The 18,104-nt window shown below is 45.6% G+C and overlaps 1 protein-coding gene across 2 annotated transcripts in view; it reads right to left on the bottom strand.

Moving 5' to 3' along the window:
• Positions 1 to 397: 397 nt before the first annotated feature.
• The window catches only part of MCAM (melanoma cell adhesion molecule), a 233,128-nt gene continuing 215,421 nt past the window's right edge, over positions 398 to 18,104 (bottom strand). For both annotated transcript variants that reach the window (XM_078682178.1, XM_078682179.1), the window contains one exon: positions 398 to 3,463. In XM_078682178.1, the coding sequence (XP_078538304.1) occupies positions 3,434 to 3,463 (30 nt within the window). In that variant the 3' untranslated portion in view covers positions 398 to 3,433. The remainder of the gene's footprint in view (positions 3,464 to 18,104) is intronic.

Genomic DNA, 18,104 nt, shown 5'->3' with positions numbered 1-18,104 from the left:
TTACTGTTCGACCACACTACCACAAATAGAGAGTAAGGTGCTATCTCTTTTTACCTCTGCTTACCTTTGGGGTTTCACTGGACTCTGTGCACACTATACCTCACTTTGGTACAATATATACAGAGCCAGCTTCCTACAACAACTCATCCATGGTGCCACAGAACGCATTACAAGGGCACGTCCAGGAGAGAAGCATATGTGGCTTATACTGTGTTCACACAACCATATCCACCAAGCATGTGAGGGGAAGCTCATCTGGACTTTCCTTGAAGAAAAAAACTTCTGGTGTGATTTTACCCAGTCAAAGAGTTCATACTTGGTCAAAACATCAGTGCAACAAGATGGTCACGCTCTCAGTTAATCTTGTTTAACAGACATCGCAAAAAAACACAAGGAATGAGGCAGGACTTTGGCCTTTATTAATACTTTAAAAAAATGCAAAGAACAAGTCAACTCTTAAATTTACACACAAACCAACAAAAATATATATATATATAAACAAAGCTTTCGACGACTGCTGCAGCAGGTCATTCTCTGACATATTGATTATCAAGTTCCCACAGTTTTCTTAAGGCCCAGGTTTCTTTCTGCTCCAAAACGAACCTCCATACTTAACGACACAGCTCCTACCTGAGGAGATGCCATCACACAAGCTCCAACCAAGATAGCCCCATTGCCAAAAGATACAGCAGTTTCTGTGGCCCAGTTTGTTTCTGCTTTCAGTTGTTTTACACCTGGTCGTGTTTAGAAATAGCACAGGGATTCTGGTCTTTTCTAGTTGATTTGTTGATGTTAATCTATTTGATGTAAATGTCACAATGATCCCCACCACAACACGTGGCCTATAGGTCATCAGCACAGAAGGGCATGCACACTTTAGGCATCCCTGACAATGATGAGGTGAAGCTGGATGGTGAAGGTCTATGCTATACACCCCTCAACCTTCAAAGTGGATATGGGAGCGAGTTTGACACCGTACTGTTGGGGAAACAATGTGTCTGGTCTGAAATGGTGTGTCCCTCACTAAACCTGGACTGTCCCTATCAATTGATGCTCTGACGCAAATCCTCAGCTCACTTCCCCAGTACACAAACTCTAAAACGTTAGCGCAGGAAAGGACAGGGCCAAAAGTCGTTCCTGCATCCTCTCATAGGCAGGACTGGCCTGGGCCAACCTTAAAGGATGTTTCTGTGGAAAAGGAGTAATTTTGTATCAGAACCTCTAGAATCTCTTTCAAACAGGTGGGAGATTTGAGACCCGTCACCCCAGCCGGGCCCTGCAATCCGTGTTTACCAAGGACACGTAGGGGCTTATTTACAAGTCCCTTGTCCTGCCGGTACATCACTTTTTCCATATTAAAAGTGAACCACTGGTGACACAAGGGGCTTGTAAAAAAGCCCCATAGTGTTTAAGATGTCAAGACCCACTTCTACGACAGTTTTAGAACTGTTCCCAATTCAGCCGCTAGATAGCAGGAGCATGCTAAACATGCAATTCCATAACCAGTGGCGTAGCTAGGCACTTGGCCTCTAATGGCGGTCCCTGCCGTTGCTGCCCTGCGGCTGCGCTGAAGAGCAGGGGGAGGGGGGTGGGGTTGGTGGGTTTGCTGGACAAATTTTCTGCATTTTCCATCCCCGCAGCAAACTCATGTAAGAGTGGGAGGCATTCTGCCACCCCCAAAACCTGTGCCAACTGGGGCGCCTCGCACCCCTCTTCCCTCCTTTCTACGCCACTGTCCACAACACATTCTGGGCAAAAGATTTTGGGTTCCTTTGAACAAAGGCTTTCATATGGGAAAGAGAATGGTGTGGTATGATTACGCTTAAGTAGCTTACTACCACGACATGGATCTGGGATGGGTAGCAAACCACTGCGTGGGAGACCGGTGTGGTTGCTAATCTCTGAAGGCAAATGGGGCTTTTTTGCCCTAACTCCTGTCACATCTTTGATGAAGGACCAGAAACCTGTCTTTCCTCAGTCCTGGGAATATTTAAATCACAGTGAATCTGGTGGAAAAGAAAAGTCCCTAAGAGCAACAGCGTCACTGGCAAGTAACCGGGTGCTTCCTGTGAAACCACTCGAGGTAGCCCTTTGGGACACAACAGGGTGGAGTCTGAAGGACTGCCGCAGTTTCCACATGAACACCTTTATGTATCCCCTGAAACATGTTTTGCAAGGAGCTGTCAGGTACGCACAGGGCATGCATGGGGTCAGAATAACACGTGTACGCAGTCTCTGAAGGGTGCCGAGATACCCTTCAGAATCCATGGATACAAGCTGATCTAATACAGTCAGAATAGGTCTGCATCAGTGATCAACTTACAGGACAGCCCTGTAACCGTGTGTTTCTCCAGTGGTGCTGCCTTTTTCGGATTCACAAGCGGTTCATTTTTAGCTGATGACAACATACCAAGGAGGGAGAGCTAGCACACACATCAGAGGTTCTCCTTTCCTGTGTTTTATAAACAAGGAAGAAAGTCAAATCTGAAACGGGGTTGCTTCCGCACAGGCTGTTTTCAGGTGTGGACTGACTTGCATCTGCTCTGAGCTTCTGGCCGGAAGCTCCCATTTCTGCCTGTGCCCTTATCCCGCCGGGATGGGTGAACGATACTTGCAAACAGATATATTAGTATTGTCTGTCTTGATGTTGAATGTTGTCTTATTTTTGTATCTACACAAAATGTCTGGTGATTGTGCCTCAATAAACATGTGGTTGCCACACTGGTGTGACAGGACGCTCTATCTTGTCAGTGCATGGCCCTGGTGTAAATTAAACCAACTGGGAGTGAAGACGGAGGGATTATTGGTGATGTGGGAGAGAGTGACTGGAAAGGTGGGCAACCATGCGGAGGGGGCGTGGTCAAATAATATGGAGGAGCAGCAGACTTTGGAGGGTGAAATGCACTTAAGGGAGTCCGCTTTGGGTGGGAGTGTGGTGGCAGCAAATCTAGGAGTGGCAGCATTCCATTTAGGAGAGTGGTATGATACCAATATGACTGCCAAAATGATGGCAACTTTGAATACAATCAACAAACTTATTTACAAAGAGAACAGAAATAGACATCTGTAAATTCTTAGCAGCCAGGAACTCCCTCCGTCTCCCACCATGTGGCTTCATGCAGGTCCCTGTGATGAGAGAGCAGGCTGAGACTGCCACTGGCCTTCTAAAGGTAGTCAGGAGCCCCCAGGCCCCCCTTCACGGTGCCCTTTCTGTGGCAGGGAGTTTCAGCTCTCTCTCCCTCTTGCAGATCTGCTTTGTGCTGTGTTTGAGTCCCATCTTCTTGCTGGACGGTCATACTGCGGATCCCGGCAGCAACCCCTGCTTGCGCTCTCTCCTGGGGCAAAGCGGTGGTCTCGAGAAGAAGGGAACTGGGTAGGTAGGGCAATGGGGACTGGTAGGTCTTTGGGGGACAAGGAAAAGGTGTGTTGCTTTTTAATTTCTCAGATCAATGTATTTCTCTCCCTGCAAAATGGGGGAAAAGGTGAAAAATCATTTCATCATTATTGACTATTAGTATTATCATAATTACATTTTAACCGGTCACACCACAATTACACCACATCATTGTTAATCTTCCTAGATATATCCTGTAGACACACTTAAATTCAAAAGACTTGCTGATATGTTAACTGACTAGCAGTTAGTCGTTAGATTGCACATCTAAAGTTTATTTTGAAGTATTCCAATGCATTTACTCATCTCCTGTTCGTTGTACTAATGCAGCCGTTTATTTCATGTTGTTTTATTAACTGTGTATTACAAAAAGGGGGGGAGAAGAGGGGCCAAGGAGCTAATCAAGGTCCAGTGTCCATGCTCCTAATGTCTTACATAATATCAAAGGGAACAGTGTTCCCCCCTTTGATATTTTATTAACTGTGCCCTTTAATGCAAAATATTACTTTCATATCATCACTGAGCTCATGGAAAGGAAAACGATACTCACCGGTAACCGCAGTTTTGCAATTTGACACTATTCTAGGATCGCATGTTGGGCATTAATATGTTATCTTAGTAGTTGCATCCAGGAAAACATGTTGAGAAAAAAAAGGTTGATTTCGACAAGGCAAAGTTTATGCGACTCTCAATCAATATTTACTGTAAGCCGAATGGCCCTCAAGATCTGGCTGTTCGAATAAGCCTCTGGGGCCAGCAATCGCCTAGATACCCTGTCGAGGGATTAGCTGCGCTTTATAAATCCTGATTGATTGATTGATTGATTGATTGACGATGCCCGATGCCCAGCCATGTGGCTATCACATTACGTTTCTATTTTTTTGATCGTGCTAGGAAGCAAGCTTCAAGCTCAAATTTTTATGGTGCTGTGTAGTCTGTTAATATTTCTTCCATTCTTCTCACAGATCTTGAACACTCGATAAGGTAGGTAATACTCCTTAACTTCACTGCTAAGGCAGACATGGTTGTGCTTCGGTCTAAAATGACTTCAATCTGTAAAACCATTTGTTACAAGTAACTCTATTCCTTTACAGCATGAATCCATTCTAGATTTGCAAGAGGCACGTTGATTGCAAAGCAGCCACACTAGTTGGCAGGCTTGCATCAAGTCACAGTAATAGCAAACCGATATATTAGTATTGTTTGCCCTGATGTTGGATGTTACCTTATTTGGTTTTCCACACAAAAATGTCTAGTGATCATGTGCCTCAATAAACATGTGGTTGCCGTGCATATATCTAACAGACACACGTTTTCATGAGAAATACCATCCTGTTGAACTTGGTTGTCAAAAAAGTAATGTTTCGTGAACAGGCTCCAGCCTGACAGATGTTAAGGACATGCACTCCATATGTCAATGCAGTAGTAGCAGCTTTAGCCTTGGTGGAATGGGCTCTCAGGTCTGCTTTTTAGCCAGTGCGTTGCAGATCTTAATGCAAAGGACTGTCCATCTCAACATAGTCCTCTTCTGTGCAGCCTTCCTTTTCTTTGCATCAGAAAACCCCACAAAAAAGCTGATTGTTCATCCAATGTTCCTTAGTATGATTGATGTAAAAGTTTAAATCTCTTCCGGGGTCCAACCTATGAAGCCTTTCCTTCAGTTTTGAGGGGCGCAGCAGGACAAAGTTGGCTGGGAGAGTGATGGACTGCCCAACATGGAAAGGAGTCATGAAATTCGGCAATAAGGCCGCACAAGTCCTCAGCACCAGCTTGTTCAGAAGAAAAAGTGGTGTAGGGCAGTTGTGCCTATAGAGCCTGGAGTTCACCCACACGACAAGCTTAAATGATTGCCATTAGGAAGACTGTCTTTAAGCTCAGAAAATGCATTAAAAAATCTGTGCATTGGCTCTAAGGGAATAGACAGGAGAAATGTCAAGACCTAGTTAAGGTCTCACTGTGGCAACACAAACAGTTTAGAAGGGAACACGTGCGTTAAACCTTTAATAAACTTAAACAAGGCTGGTTGGTGCGGCAAACGCAAAAAGGCCAAAAGGACAAACAAATAATCTTTAATAATGGCCACTGCAAGTCCTTGCTGGGCCAAAGACAAAACAAGCAATTAAACATCTTGGTCGGCCACAAATTTGTTCCCGTGCCCAGCGTATATGGACTTCATACATGGAAGCTTGGCAGCAAGGATGCCATCCACAACCTCGGATGGTAGATTGAACGCAGTCAACTGCTGCTGCTCAGTCTCCAAGCATGGAGCACTAGATTTTGGAGGTTTGGGTGCAGGACTCTGCCCTGCTGCTATGACAGAGATCCTCCTGAAGTGGTAGTCTGGTCAGGGGACAGAGGCTCATCCCCAAAAGTTCAGAGTAGCACAATTGGCTGGGGCCAATCCTAAGCTGCTTAGATGACTTGAGCCAGGTTGGAGTTAATCTTCTCCAGAACTCATAGCAGGAAAAGCAGAGGCAGGAAAGTGAACACTCCAGCAGGCAGGCATCTCCAATCAATGGTTTTTGTGAGAACTGCAAACGATTTGTCTGACTGCATTTTTGGCGGTCGTGAAAGGTCTAGCTAGGGTTCTTCTAACTGTTGGAAGATGCCCTGTGCCAGCTTGGTATGCAGATGGCATTCATGATTTGCCAGCTGCCCTGGCTCAGCTTGCCCAACCTGGCATTCAAGGATCAGGCCAGATGGTTAATGATCAGTGAGATGCTCTGACAATCCAGCCACCTCCAGAGGCGTTGAACCTCTTTACACAGGACCCAGAACCCAACTTCACCCTGCTTGTTGCAGTACCACATGGTGGTGATGTTGTCCGTGAGAACCTGCACCAACCTTCCCTTGATGGATAGCAGGAAGCCCTTCAGTGCCAGATAAATTGCCTATAACTCTAACTGAATGACATGGAGCCAGGTTTCTGCTGGAGACCAGAGTCCTTTGATCTAAACTTCACCCAAATGGCCTCCCCAACCCATCAGTGGCACATTCATCACCACTGTCCGCTCCGGTTGAGGACGAGAGAGGGATCCGCTACTGGTCCAACTGCGGTAAGTAACCCCCACTGCAGTTTGCCTGCAGTCTCCTCCGAAACCTTGATGGCATTTGTCATGTTCCCTAGGTGCTGGGCCAACTGGGACTTCAGGTTCCACTGTAGACCGCATATGCCACCTGGCATAGTCAACTTTACCTGGCATAGTCAACTGGCAGGCTGAAGGAGGCTACAGGCCAAGAATCCTCTGAGCTGCCTTCATCGAGATCCAGGTCCAACATCTGGATCATAGCCCAAATATCCTGGTCTCATTGCAAGGGAGAGAAGGCACAGAACTGCACAATGTCAAAGACCGCTCCTATACAGGGAAGAATCCGTGAAGGAGTCGAGTATGACACTGGTTTGTTGATAGAGAACCCCAACGATGTCAGGAAGTTCACTGCTGTCTGGAGGTGGTCCGCCACCGACAGTGGTGAGCCTGCCTTCAACAGCCAATTATTGAGGTCAAAGAAGACTGGTATTCCAAAACTCCAAAGGTGGGTGGGGACCACTGCAATCACTTTCGTGAACACCTAAGGGGTACTAGTGAGGCCAAAGAGGAGCAGGGCAAACTGGAAATGTTCATGGTCTACCTTGAACAGCAGATAACTTCTGTGGGACTACATGACATACAAATGTGTTCTGCAGGTCCAAGGCCACCATCAAGTTGCCTTGATCTAGGGCAGACAGAACTTGGGCCAGCATGAGCATTCTGAATTTGTCTTTATGTAGGGAGGCTTTTAGAGGGTGAAGATCTAAGATATGCCAACGCCTCCATCCTACTTTGGCACAAGGAAATAATGAGGGTAACCAGCCGCCCCAAATTCCGAGTCTGTAATCCTCTTGATGGCTTCTTTGAAGCTCTCACACCTTTGTAGGAGAAAGGTGAGGGAGGGCAGAAAGAAACAGTAGGGCTTAACCATGATGAATGGTTTGAAGGACCCATCTGTCGGATGTGATTGACGGCCACCCTAGAAAATAGTACTGATTTAACCTCCCAAAGGGTCACAGTATGCCACTGATGGCAAACTGAAGCAGCTTGGAGGGTATTGCCACCGAGAAGGGGGGACTGATGCCCTTGGTGACCTTCATGTTGCCTGCCAGATCCACTTCCCTCACTTCAAAAAAAAAATTGCTGACTGCAGTGGGGGCTATGCAAACCTGTGTTGCCTGTACAGCTACCCCAAACCTGTGTTGCCTGTACACCTACCCCCCTGAAGTAGTCCCAGAGTTTCCTAAACGTATGAGGAAACTGACAGCAGCAGAAAGACCAAGTGAGTGTGCTGTGGCCCTACTCCCTTTACAACATTTTAATGCAGAATCAGCTTTCTCGTCAAATAGGTGTGAGCCATCGAAAGTCATATCCTCTAGTGAGGGTTGCCCTTCTCCCAAAAAAACTTTAGATCGCGTCCTCTATTGGTGATGGAGCACCCCATTGGGACCAACCACTCTGCCGAGACAATCAGTAGTATTAAGGCCAGCATGAATCACGTATTTGACCGCGTCTTCACCATCTTTAATGGTTTGAGCCAAGGAGGCCCTAAGGTCTTCTGGGACTGGCAAGATCTCATCATTGGATATGTCCCAGAGGGGGTGCTTATATCGCCCTAAAAACAAACAGCACTGATTGGCCTCAACATTAGTTTTCCAAACACCTCAATCCTCTTCATAGGGAATGAATTGCGGTTAACGTTGCTGGTAGAAGCCAGAACCACCAGACACTCTGGAGTGAAATGCTGTTGTAAGGGAAATCTATGGCATCTATCTACCTGCCTATTCATCAGCGGGCAAGAACAGGGCATAGATAAAGTGACCATTAAGGTATCAGTAAAGGCTTCATTGAGCTGTAACAAGGGCTCAGTTGACGCTGCCCCAGCTGCTCTGTAAGGACATTTGCCTTGACTTCAGCAGAAGGCAGTTCTGGATCCAGGACATCGAATTACCACAGCAAAGGAAGCACTCCCTTCTCTTCCGGAGCCAAGAAGCGGATTCAACTCTGTATCAGGGCAGATATCAAGCCCACTGGGCACCTGTAACTCCATGGAGAGACTATCATCATACTGTGGGGGTGAATCATCTCCAGGGAAACATCCTTTACAATGGAACCGTTACAACGCGGTACCGTTACAACGCAGGATTTACAACGAAAGTCGTTACAACGACTTTCGCTGGAGGGCGCTCTAGGATTGGGGATAGTTTAAATTACTATCCAACACCTTTCCTACTATCCACGGGGACTGGAGTTGGAATAGTAAATTAAACTATTCACTATCAAGCGCCCCCCAACGCAAGTCGTTGTAACGACTTGCGTTGTTAAACCTGCGTCGTAAAGGTACATATTGTAACAGTACGCGTTGTACCGTCATACATCCTCATCTCCATCCCCACCATCATCATCTTTGGGTGGTAGCAAGGTCTGGTCAGAATTGGAGACAAAAAGACAATGGAGCCTCCGAGGATGCCTCCATGGTAGTGGAAACTTAGAATTAGACTCAGGTTTTATGATGACCAGGTGCCCCGTAATTGATTCAGAGAATGACTTCAGTCGGAATTGAGTCAAAGCCAGTTTGGGATAAGATATTTGAGTCAGCGCTGATGGCATCACCACCTGCATTGATTAAGGATGGACCGATGCAGGTCTTGGAGCTGGTGTGGAAGTCTACATCAGAGTAGGTGTAGAACCAGTGATGTGTTCATTGGGTTCCGATGGAGACAAGGATGGATCCACTAGTGGTAATCTGACTGAGGGCCCTTCCGGATTCTTGGAGTGTGAATGTGCACCAGAGGTGGCTGGAAGAAGGCCAAAGATATGCAGGGTAGCCTTCTTAATGGCTGCAGCATTACTGATGGCTTAAGGAACTCGGGCATATTGGGATCACTTGCAGAATTAGCTCTTCAATCGGAGATCAGGAGTGAGCTCAAGGGGCACTTTGAAGTCCTTGCGACTTCTATTTTGATAAAGCTGCATGATGAGGTTGAGTTCACTTAGTTTCTTATGCTTCCACTTGGATTTTGACTTACTGGAGGTCTTTTACCGCAAATAAGACTTCTTGTGGGTGCGGCCTTGGAAGTGAGAATCCATCTGTGCATTAGACTTGGAGCAACAGTGGGACTTACTCGACGCCCATGACTTAGTCCTGCGTTCGGCGATTGCTTCGAGTCTCGAATCACCTTCAGGCGCACTGTTCGCACAACTTGGAATTGTGTACCGAGCCCAAACATCAAGACACACCTAATGCAGGTTCATAACTGTCTCTTTTCTGCATTCACAGCCCGTAGTTGTAGGAGTGGGCATAGTTTCCTTGCACACTGGCATTCATTTTTGGGAGTCGTCGAAAGACTGACAAAAGTGGGAGTGGTGCTCTGGAACCACATTCGAAAGGGCAGAAAGAAAGGAACTGGCATTGGCACACAGCTGTGGTACTTAGCAGCTCCGCTCTGTTACTTACAGAGAAGAATGGAAAAATGTTTCCTGGTTCCGTCTAGAAGAGCCAGGGGAATAATCAAAAGGCGAGGAATCTGCAGTTAGACATACCCATCAGAAAAAAAACCTCTCCTGTTTAGTTTAAGCCACTTCTTTAACTGTAAATATGTTGGCCTAATTATTTCTTCCATTGTTTGGATGTTAACTGTAAATGCCAATGGCTACAAACATTGTATTCCCTTGATTGTGATGTTCTGAAATTTATTAAAATATTCATTTTCAAAAATCAGTCATTTAGCTTGGGGTACACATACACAGGCTCTCTGTGTAAATATGCTACCACCAATTGATAATCACAACAGGTAAAACAACGTAAAACAAGGAATCTATCATATTTGCTGCTACCATAAATAGCAGGAACATTCGCCGGTTTGGATGCTTGGTAGGTTGTGAAGTAATCTCCTACTTTTAGCAGTGAGATAACATTCTACTGCTTTATTATGAATTAGTCCTGGCATGTTTTAATGTGCTTTCTTCTTTTTGCTAGTGAAGTAAACACATTAAACTAATTTTCTTGCTTGCTTAAGATAACTCTTCAATATGGTTAAAGTCTTGTCAGATCTGTCACCCAGCCATTCTATAATCTTATCATTTGCTTACAAAATAGGAAATAACTGCATTTCCTCATCTAAAGCATGCAGTTGTCCTTAGTTACATCTGAGCTTCTATCGCCGGCTTGTGGGGTGTCAATGTGCCTGGGATATGCTAGCTTCAGCCCTTCTATCTCTATAACTCTGGCTAAGGCTCCTTTCTCAAAGGGGTTATCTTTGGGACAGTGAACTAGACTGACCTTGCACGATGAATGGTTAACACTGTTAAGTGGGAGACCTTTTATGGGGTGGAATCCTTTATGGTGGAGTGTCACCTCTCTAAGAATGTTTTTCTGATGCAGTGACGCCAAGGATCTTGCTATTGTTTATGATTTGCCGGTTATACCCTAAGGTACATGCCCTCAAAGGCCATATTAATGATCTGGGCCAGTAGTTTAGGTTTCAATCCTATTACAGAGAACCACAACTCTATAGGAGTCCAGCCCAAATGGCTAGGCCACACCCACTCTGAATGGCTATACAGGCATCCTTATACGGTAGATGCCTTGTTGGGTGATACAGGTGCCCACCACTATCTTCCTTTCTTTGATAATAATGTGAGCCTTCCTCCAGTGCACTTCTGGGAGTTATCTTCCCACTGTAGCACTAAGCAGCCCCAGGCAACTCTCTCTCACATCTAATCTTTTACTCCTCTTATAATGTGGTATACTGTTAGTTAGACTTGAGTTAACTAACCTCATTCACGCTGTAGTACGGGTTCCCATTTATTTATTTATGGGCTTGTAACGCGCCGGAATCACACCCGAAGGTGTATCTCCGCGCAGTGCTGTTGAGTGAACAGGTCCAACTGGCCCTAATTCTAAAATAGAGTTGTCTTAAGACCTTTCCTGAAGGCTTGATGACTCGAGCACTGTCTAAGGGAAAGGGGAAGGTTGTTCCACAAACGAGGTCCCATAACAGAAAGAGCGCGACCTCCCTGTCTGGTCTTATTGTGTCGTGGAATCTGTAGTAACAGCTGATTGCTAGACCTCAAGTTACGGGAAGGGCGGTGGTGGACACATTTTTCGGCCAGATAGTGCGGCCCTAAATTATGAAGACTTGTGCACCACACAACAGATCTTAAATTCCACCCGTTTCCGGATGGGGAGCCAGTGGAGCACTTTGAGAAGGGGCAAGGAAGGTGTTCTGGGGGGGGGCATTGATCACCAGGCGTGCCGCGGTGTTCTGTACAACCTGAAGTTTGTTGAGCACTCCTTCATTGGCTGCTAAAAGTAGGCCATTGCAATAGTCCAGGCGACTCAGTACGAGGGCCTGGACCAAGGTCTTTCTAGTGCCGTCAGGGAGAAGAGGAAACACTTTCCGAAGGAGGCTGATGACATGGAAGCAGGATCCCGCCGTGATGTTGGCATGGTGAGCAAGGGTGAGGTCGTGGTCTAGACGGACCCCCAGATTTTTCACCACTTGTTTGGGGGAAGGGGCTTTTCCCAGACTTGTGGGCCACCAGTCAGGGGTCCACAAGATTTTTGCCTCTCCAAACAGCATGACTTCCGACTTTCCCACATTGCACTGGAGAAAGTTCCTGGCCATCCAGCTGGCGATCGCAGTCATGCCGTTAGAGAAAGCTTGCCTTATCTCCGGGGTGAAGGTTTTAAAGGTAAACAGCAGCTGCGTGTCATCAGCGTAAGAGATGGGTAAAAACCCAAAAGACCTCATGATGTCGGCCAGGGAAGAGACATAAACATTAAACAGCGTAGGGCTGAGACAGGAGCCCTGCGGGACTCCTCTAGTAATGTTGGTAGAAGTGGAACTGAAGGGGCCCATATTAACCTTCTGGGTACGCTCTGCAAGAAAGCTGGTGAACCAAGCCAGGGCAGATTTGTCTATGCCGATCTCCTTTAGTCTGGTTAGGAGAATGGCATGGGATATGGTGTCGAATGCTGCGGACAAGTCCAACAGCACCAACACCACAGACAAACCCCTATCCAGAGACATGCGTATAGCATCCGTGACAGAAAGAAGAGCCGTCTCGGTACTATACCTAGGTCTGAACCCTGACTGAGAGTGGTCCAGACAGCCGGTCTGCTCAATGAAGCTGGAAAGGTGGTGGTTGACATGTTTCTCCATCAATTTGCCGACAAACGGCAAAAGGGAGATAGGCCTCAAGTTGGTCATGTCCGACCAAGGGATGGAGGTGTTTTTCCTGATGGGCTTGACCATGGCCTTTTTCCACTCCAGAGGGACCAATCCTTCAGAAAGAGAACGATTAATCACCATCTGAATGGTGGGACTGAGAACATTCCCAATAAGATGCATGACACGGGCGGGTACAGGGTCCACTGGGCTGCCCGATTTAATTGTCCCAATCAAAGAGTTGACCTGATCCAGGCTGATCTCAGGAATAGAGGACAGTACAGAAGGGCTAGGTCCGACTGTTCCGAGCTGAAGGCTGGGAGAGGGATCATTGATATCAACCGAAGTGATGGATTGAGCAATATTTTGATAAATTGCATCGATTTTATTGGCAAAAAACCCAGCAGTATCATCACACAGTTTTTGGGATAACGTCTCTGGGGTGTCACACGCAATGGGCTTGGTGAATGTACAGAGAACCTGGTACAGTAATTTAGAATCATTACCTGCCTCAGATAGTTGGGAAACAATGTGATTTTTGCGGGCGGCTCTGATATTCCTATGATAGAGTCTCAAGGCCGAATGGTAGCGAGCTTTGTCAGCTACATTCTGCGAGCTTCTCCAGGTCTTCTCCAACTTCCTGCATGCTTTCTTTTCAGCACGCAGCGAGTCAGAATACCAAGGTTCCTGCCTGCGGTTAGACTGCTGGTTGCAGAGTCTTAGAGGGGCAATGAGGTTGACCGCAGAGTTCAAGGCGGCATTATATTTAGAAAGGGCCATGTCAGGGGTATCAGAGGGAGAAAAGTCAGGAGGGATAAAAGCAGTTTTAAAAGTATCTGCGGACACCTTGTGCCACTGCCTGCGCCATAACAGGAGGGGAGCAGGATGAGGGTGTACCTCGGTGAGGTTGGGGAGGGAGAAATTGATCACAAAGTGGTCGGTCCACTCCACCTGTATGGGATGATAACAGGTCAGAGTGTGCGAGTTAGACAAAATTAAGTCAAGAGTGTGACCGGCGCGATGGGTCGGGCCCTGGTTACACTGTTTGAAGCCCAGAGCAGATAAATCAGCCAGCAGGTTATGGGCTACTACATTGTCAAGCAGTTCGCTGTGGATATTAAAATCTCCAAGGAGTATAAAATTAGTCCCTATACTAATGTGTGGGGCCAGCGTCTCCAAAATGTCTAATTCTGTCAGGTAAAACATTTGGAGACACATTTACATGCCCCTTGCACGGCTGGTGCGTCACGGTGCAGTGTGGTGCCCTATATTTACAAGGATATGTAACGCCACCCTGCGTGGCTTTTCATGGCCTTGTAAAATACAGCCCCTTTTTCACGCAGGACTTTGCATGAAAGGGGCGTTCCCTGGGTGTTGCTGTGGGTGTTCCCACGCAACACCCATCAATTCTGCCGCATTCCTAGATTTGCAACGTTTCGTAAACTTAGGAATGTGTCAGAATCCTACGCCTCGACAGGGGAGGCGCAATGAGGCAAAATACTTTTATGTCTCTTCGGCATTCTGCAGCACACATCTAAAGTTGAATACACCTCTTGTGATTGTTTTTGTGCAGGAAGGTGTCCCTTCCTGCAGAAAAAAAACATCCCGGTAACGCAGGCACCCTTGCACCATTGTGCAAGGGTGCCTGCGTTAGCGCATGGTGGCCAATTGGGCGCTAGCACAGGGGAGAGCTCATGGATACGTCATATTGTTGTAAATAAGACATATGCCTGTGCCCCGAAAGTATTGCAGCGCAGAGCAGCCAATTGACTTGCAGCACCGTGCTGCGCTACTTCGTAGTAAATATGACCCATGGTCCTTTGGTGCAGGGTTGTGTATAACATCTACTCTTTTTGTCGCTCATAGAACCACCACTGCTTTTTAAATTTGTCTTCAGCTGGTTGTCGAACCAGGTTGTAATGGTTAACGGTTGTGTTTGTTCCTCAGCCTTGGACTATGCGTATCGACAATAAAGAGGAGTGCTCTTCTTCGAATGGTGACCCTGATACGATGGCCACTTTCTGTATTAAGTACTGTAAGTGCTCATTGCATCAGGGCCACTTCCTGTATTACACTATTGCTGATGCAAATGCAACAGGGTCGCTTTCTGTATGAAATTATTGTAGATGCCAATAGCATCAGGTGCCGACTGTCCAGATGGGTTCTGTCATCTTTTCAGATCTGCTGATAATCCTTTTCTACATCATACTCTTCATTGGAGCGCTGAGGCTATTCTTTGTCAAGTTTTGTCTAATTCGCAATGAAGATAATTTAAAGGTGTTTATACTTGTATTACAGGTGCGCCTGACTATCCTGAAGCCATCATCTGGCGATATTTATTTAGATGTGATAAGATTCTAATGCCCTTCCTAATGCTAATGTTGTCATTTTTCATAAGCATGATTGTAGTGTCTATTTGGCATTGAACACAGTCATGGTTAGGTCTTACGTGCCGTTTTAGCTGTCTGATGATAACAAACCTATTGTATCCAATAGAGACTTAGAATTGGCTTTGTGACTCTTGCTCATGGTTCGATGGTGTAGGATCACCATGTTTTTTATTGTATCCTTCCACTGCTGATTTCAAACTGCGCACCGCTGTGCATGAGGGACTATTTTCTCTCACCCCTGAGTCTCGTTCTGCTGTTCCCCTCCTTTTTACCTCTGTGTTTTTTTAATAAAGCATGTGCCCCCACTCAGCGCCCACATGCCCCTGGCCCCTCGCGACAATAGCCACTTTAAAATCATTTTTAATCCACTTCAAGATTGCCTGGCCATGTATGGGTGTGTGCATTTGCTAAGCAGTCATCATGGTATTATAAGTAAACCATTCCAAGATAGCTGCTACGTGAGTGCAGGCATGGCGACATCTTTGAATGTTGTGTCATGGACAATACCTCTTGTCTTTGCCAATGCTCATTCATAATTCCATAGAAGACAGATGGCACTGAATGATCGTCAGGGTGCAGGGAGTATCTTTTTATCGTTTCTGCATTCCTCTCAGAGACGATTTACAAATCTTTCCGCTTTAGTTTGAGTGCTTCTTTTCATTACCTACCTCTAAACTGTTTTGACATAAGGTTTTTATTTCGGTACTGGGTCTACCAAATCAGTCTTATACTTCAAAGCTGATGATGCAAGCCTGGCACATTGTTCTCTAACATTTTTTTTTTGTATATTCAATCTTTTTTATATAAAAGAATAGCCTTTACTGCATGGGTCATTGCGGGTTTCTTGTCGAAGACAGTGAATTGTGCAAGAGAAGATGCCACTCGAAACCCAGTGACTTGCTGGAGTAATTCTGCCTGATTTGCTATGAAAATATACTGTAAATTAACAATTGTGCAGACAATTTTCTAGCAAAGTTAAGTCAATAGTCATACTTGAATGATCCGCCAATTGGGGAGGCAAACAATACAACAAATTATCGGACTGCTGGAGTTTTGTCCGGCATTTTTTTGCCAACATTTTGCTAAAGATGTATTTGAATTGGTTCACCTCGTACCTCTCTGGTAGAAACCAATTTGTTCAGATGGAATCTTTCATACCCTATCAATACTTGTCTCATTTGGAGTTCCAGATGATTGTTGTATTATTGCTCCCATTATGTTTACATCGCACATGGAACCCTTTGGAGTACTTCTTACCCAACAAAACATTGCTATATCCACCAACATGCCACCGTAGAGTGTCATCAGCTAAGTATGTCTTCAAACTCAGAGCCTGGGTCCCATTCAAACCTGAATATGTAGCGCATATCTCAAACTCAACCGAAGACTGCTTTTGTCCTCATAAACAGAGGAACCACCTCATGCAGAACTGGCTCGACAGCCAGGATCTAGCTGGCTTCTAGCTTCTTACATCATTCAGGAAATCCCTGACCTTTCTCACGACTCTTTATTATTTGATTCAAGCTTAGTTTACTGCACAAGCATTAAGCCATTCCTCATGGCTATTAAATATTTGAACAGCAGCCCAGATCCTGGTTTTGTCACATATTGACACAGGTCTACCAGAATCCTCTTTGACACTGATTAAAGCCATTTTAAGGTCGAGCCTAGCTTTGCAGCGTATGCGCTGCTCGCTTTGCGAGACATATTGTAGTAGGGACAGATGTGTAAGTGCCGTGGAAACCACGCCCATATTTTTCTTTGGCTGGCATCATCGTCCATGGTAAATGCTGGCTTCCGATTGATAATGAGGCTTCTTGGTCCCACCTTGTTACTGCCCTGTCTCCTTTTGTGACCGCCCATCAGGACTGTATCTTTTACTGTTTCTGAACTCGGGAGCTTTCATTACCAGCTCCGAGAACTATTTACTTGACTTCATTAGAGACACAGCCCGCACAGGTACTGGCGGCCGCTTCTTAACATAATTTGCATTTCGCTTTCTCTTTTTGTTTTTTAATTTCAAACATTTTACGAAGCGCTGCACCCGCTTCAGGGACACCGCGCTCAGTTTATTATTATTTTTTTCTCCCCCCCTGCGCAAGCACTCCGCTGTCCATGCATTTTTGCACCCCCGCCCGCACTCCGCTGTCCGTGCATTTTCGCACCATTGTCCGTGCATTTTCACACACCCCCACCCGCACTCCTCTGTCCGTGCATTTTTGCACCCCGCCTGCACTCTGTTCTCCTTGCATTTTCGCACAATGCTCTCTTCTGCACAGCCAGCTGTAAGTCCAGCAGGTGTGTTCCAGCTCCAGAAATGTGCTCTCACCACTCTTTCCGATGTTGTAGCACAGAAGGGAGGCTCTGGGATAGTTTCACAGCTGCTTGGCTTAACTATTTTTTTTAAACTGAGATATTTTTAACAGTTGCATACTTCCTTAAAGAGATCTGGTTCAAGGACCTGTCTGCTTGTTCTGGTGGTATGCGACAGGAAGTGTGTCAAGTTAAGTAAATACATTTCCATTTTGCAGGTTATTTCCATCAGCCAGTCAGAATTAACCTGGGTCCATAATCTTAAAAACTGTTGGAAATTAGTCGCCAGAAAATCTATGTTGAGGCCATTGTGAAGAATGTTGTATCAAAATGTTCCCACGCAGTGTTGTGTCTTGGTCTGTTTTATGAATAAACAATTTCCCCTTTTTGTCACAGAAACAATGTAAATTAAGTTTATTGAAACCATTTGTGTGCAGTAATTTGTACTTTTATATTGCCTGTCAAGACGTGTTGTTTTAGCTCTTGCTGCTAAGGTTTATTTAACTTTCTTGTCAAGTTATTTTCTTTTGCTCATTTAATCGCATGTTTTCCAGGGCTTTTGTGCAAATGTCACAAAACCTTTGATGTAAACAATAGCAATTCTTTCGACGCACTTTTTTTGCAATATATATTTGCAACAAAGGTTTTTTGTTCCTTCTACAACATATTTAGTTTTTTTGCTGTGGAGGAGAAACCTATAAAATGTTCCTTTCCCATCCCTGCTATTTATTTTTCTGTGTTTTTATTTTACACCATAAATTGTGTGCTGTCGGATCCTAGTGTACCCTTGGGAAACATCCTTTAC

The sequence above is a fragment of the Lissotriton helveticus genome, chromosome 3_1, assembly GCF_964261635.1.
Source record: "Lissotriton helveticus chromosome 3_1, aLisHel1.1, whole genome shotgun sequence".
Lineage (NCBI taxonomy): Eukaryota > Metazoa > Chordata > Amphibia > Caudata > Salamandridae > Lissotriton > Lissotriton helveticus.
Note: the sequence above shows the minus strand (reverse complement) of the source record. Positions and strands in the feature narration are given on the sequence as shown.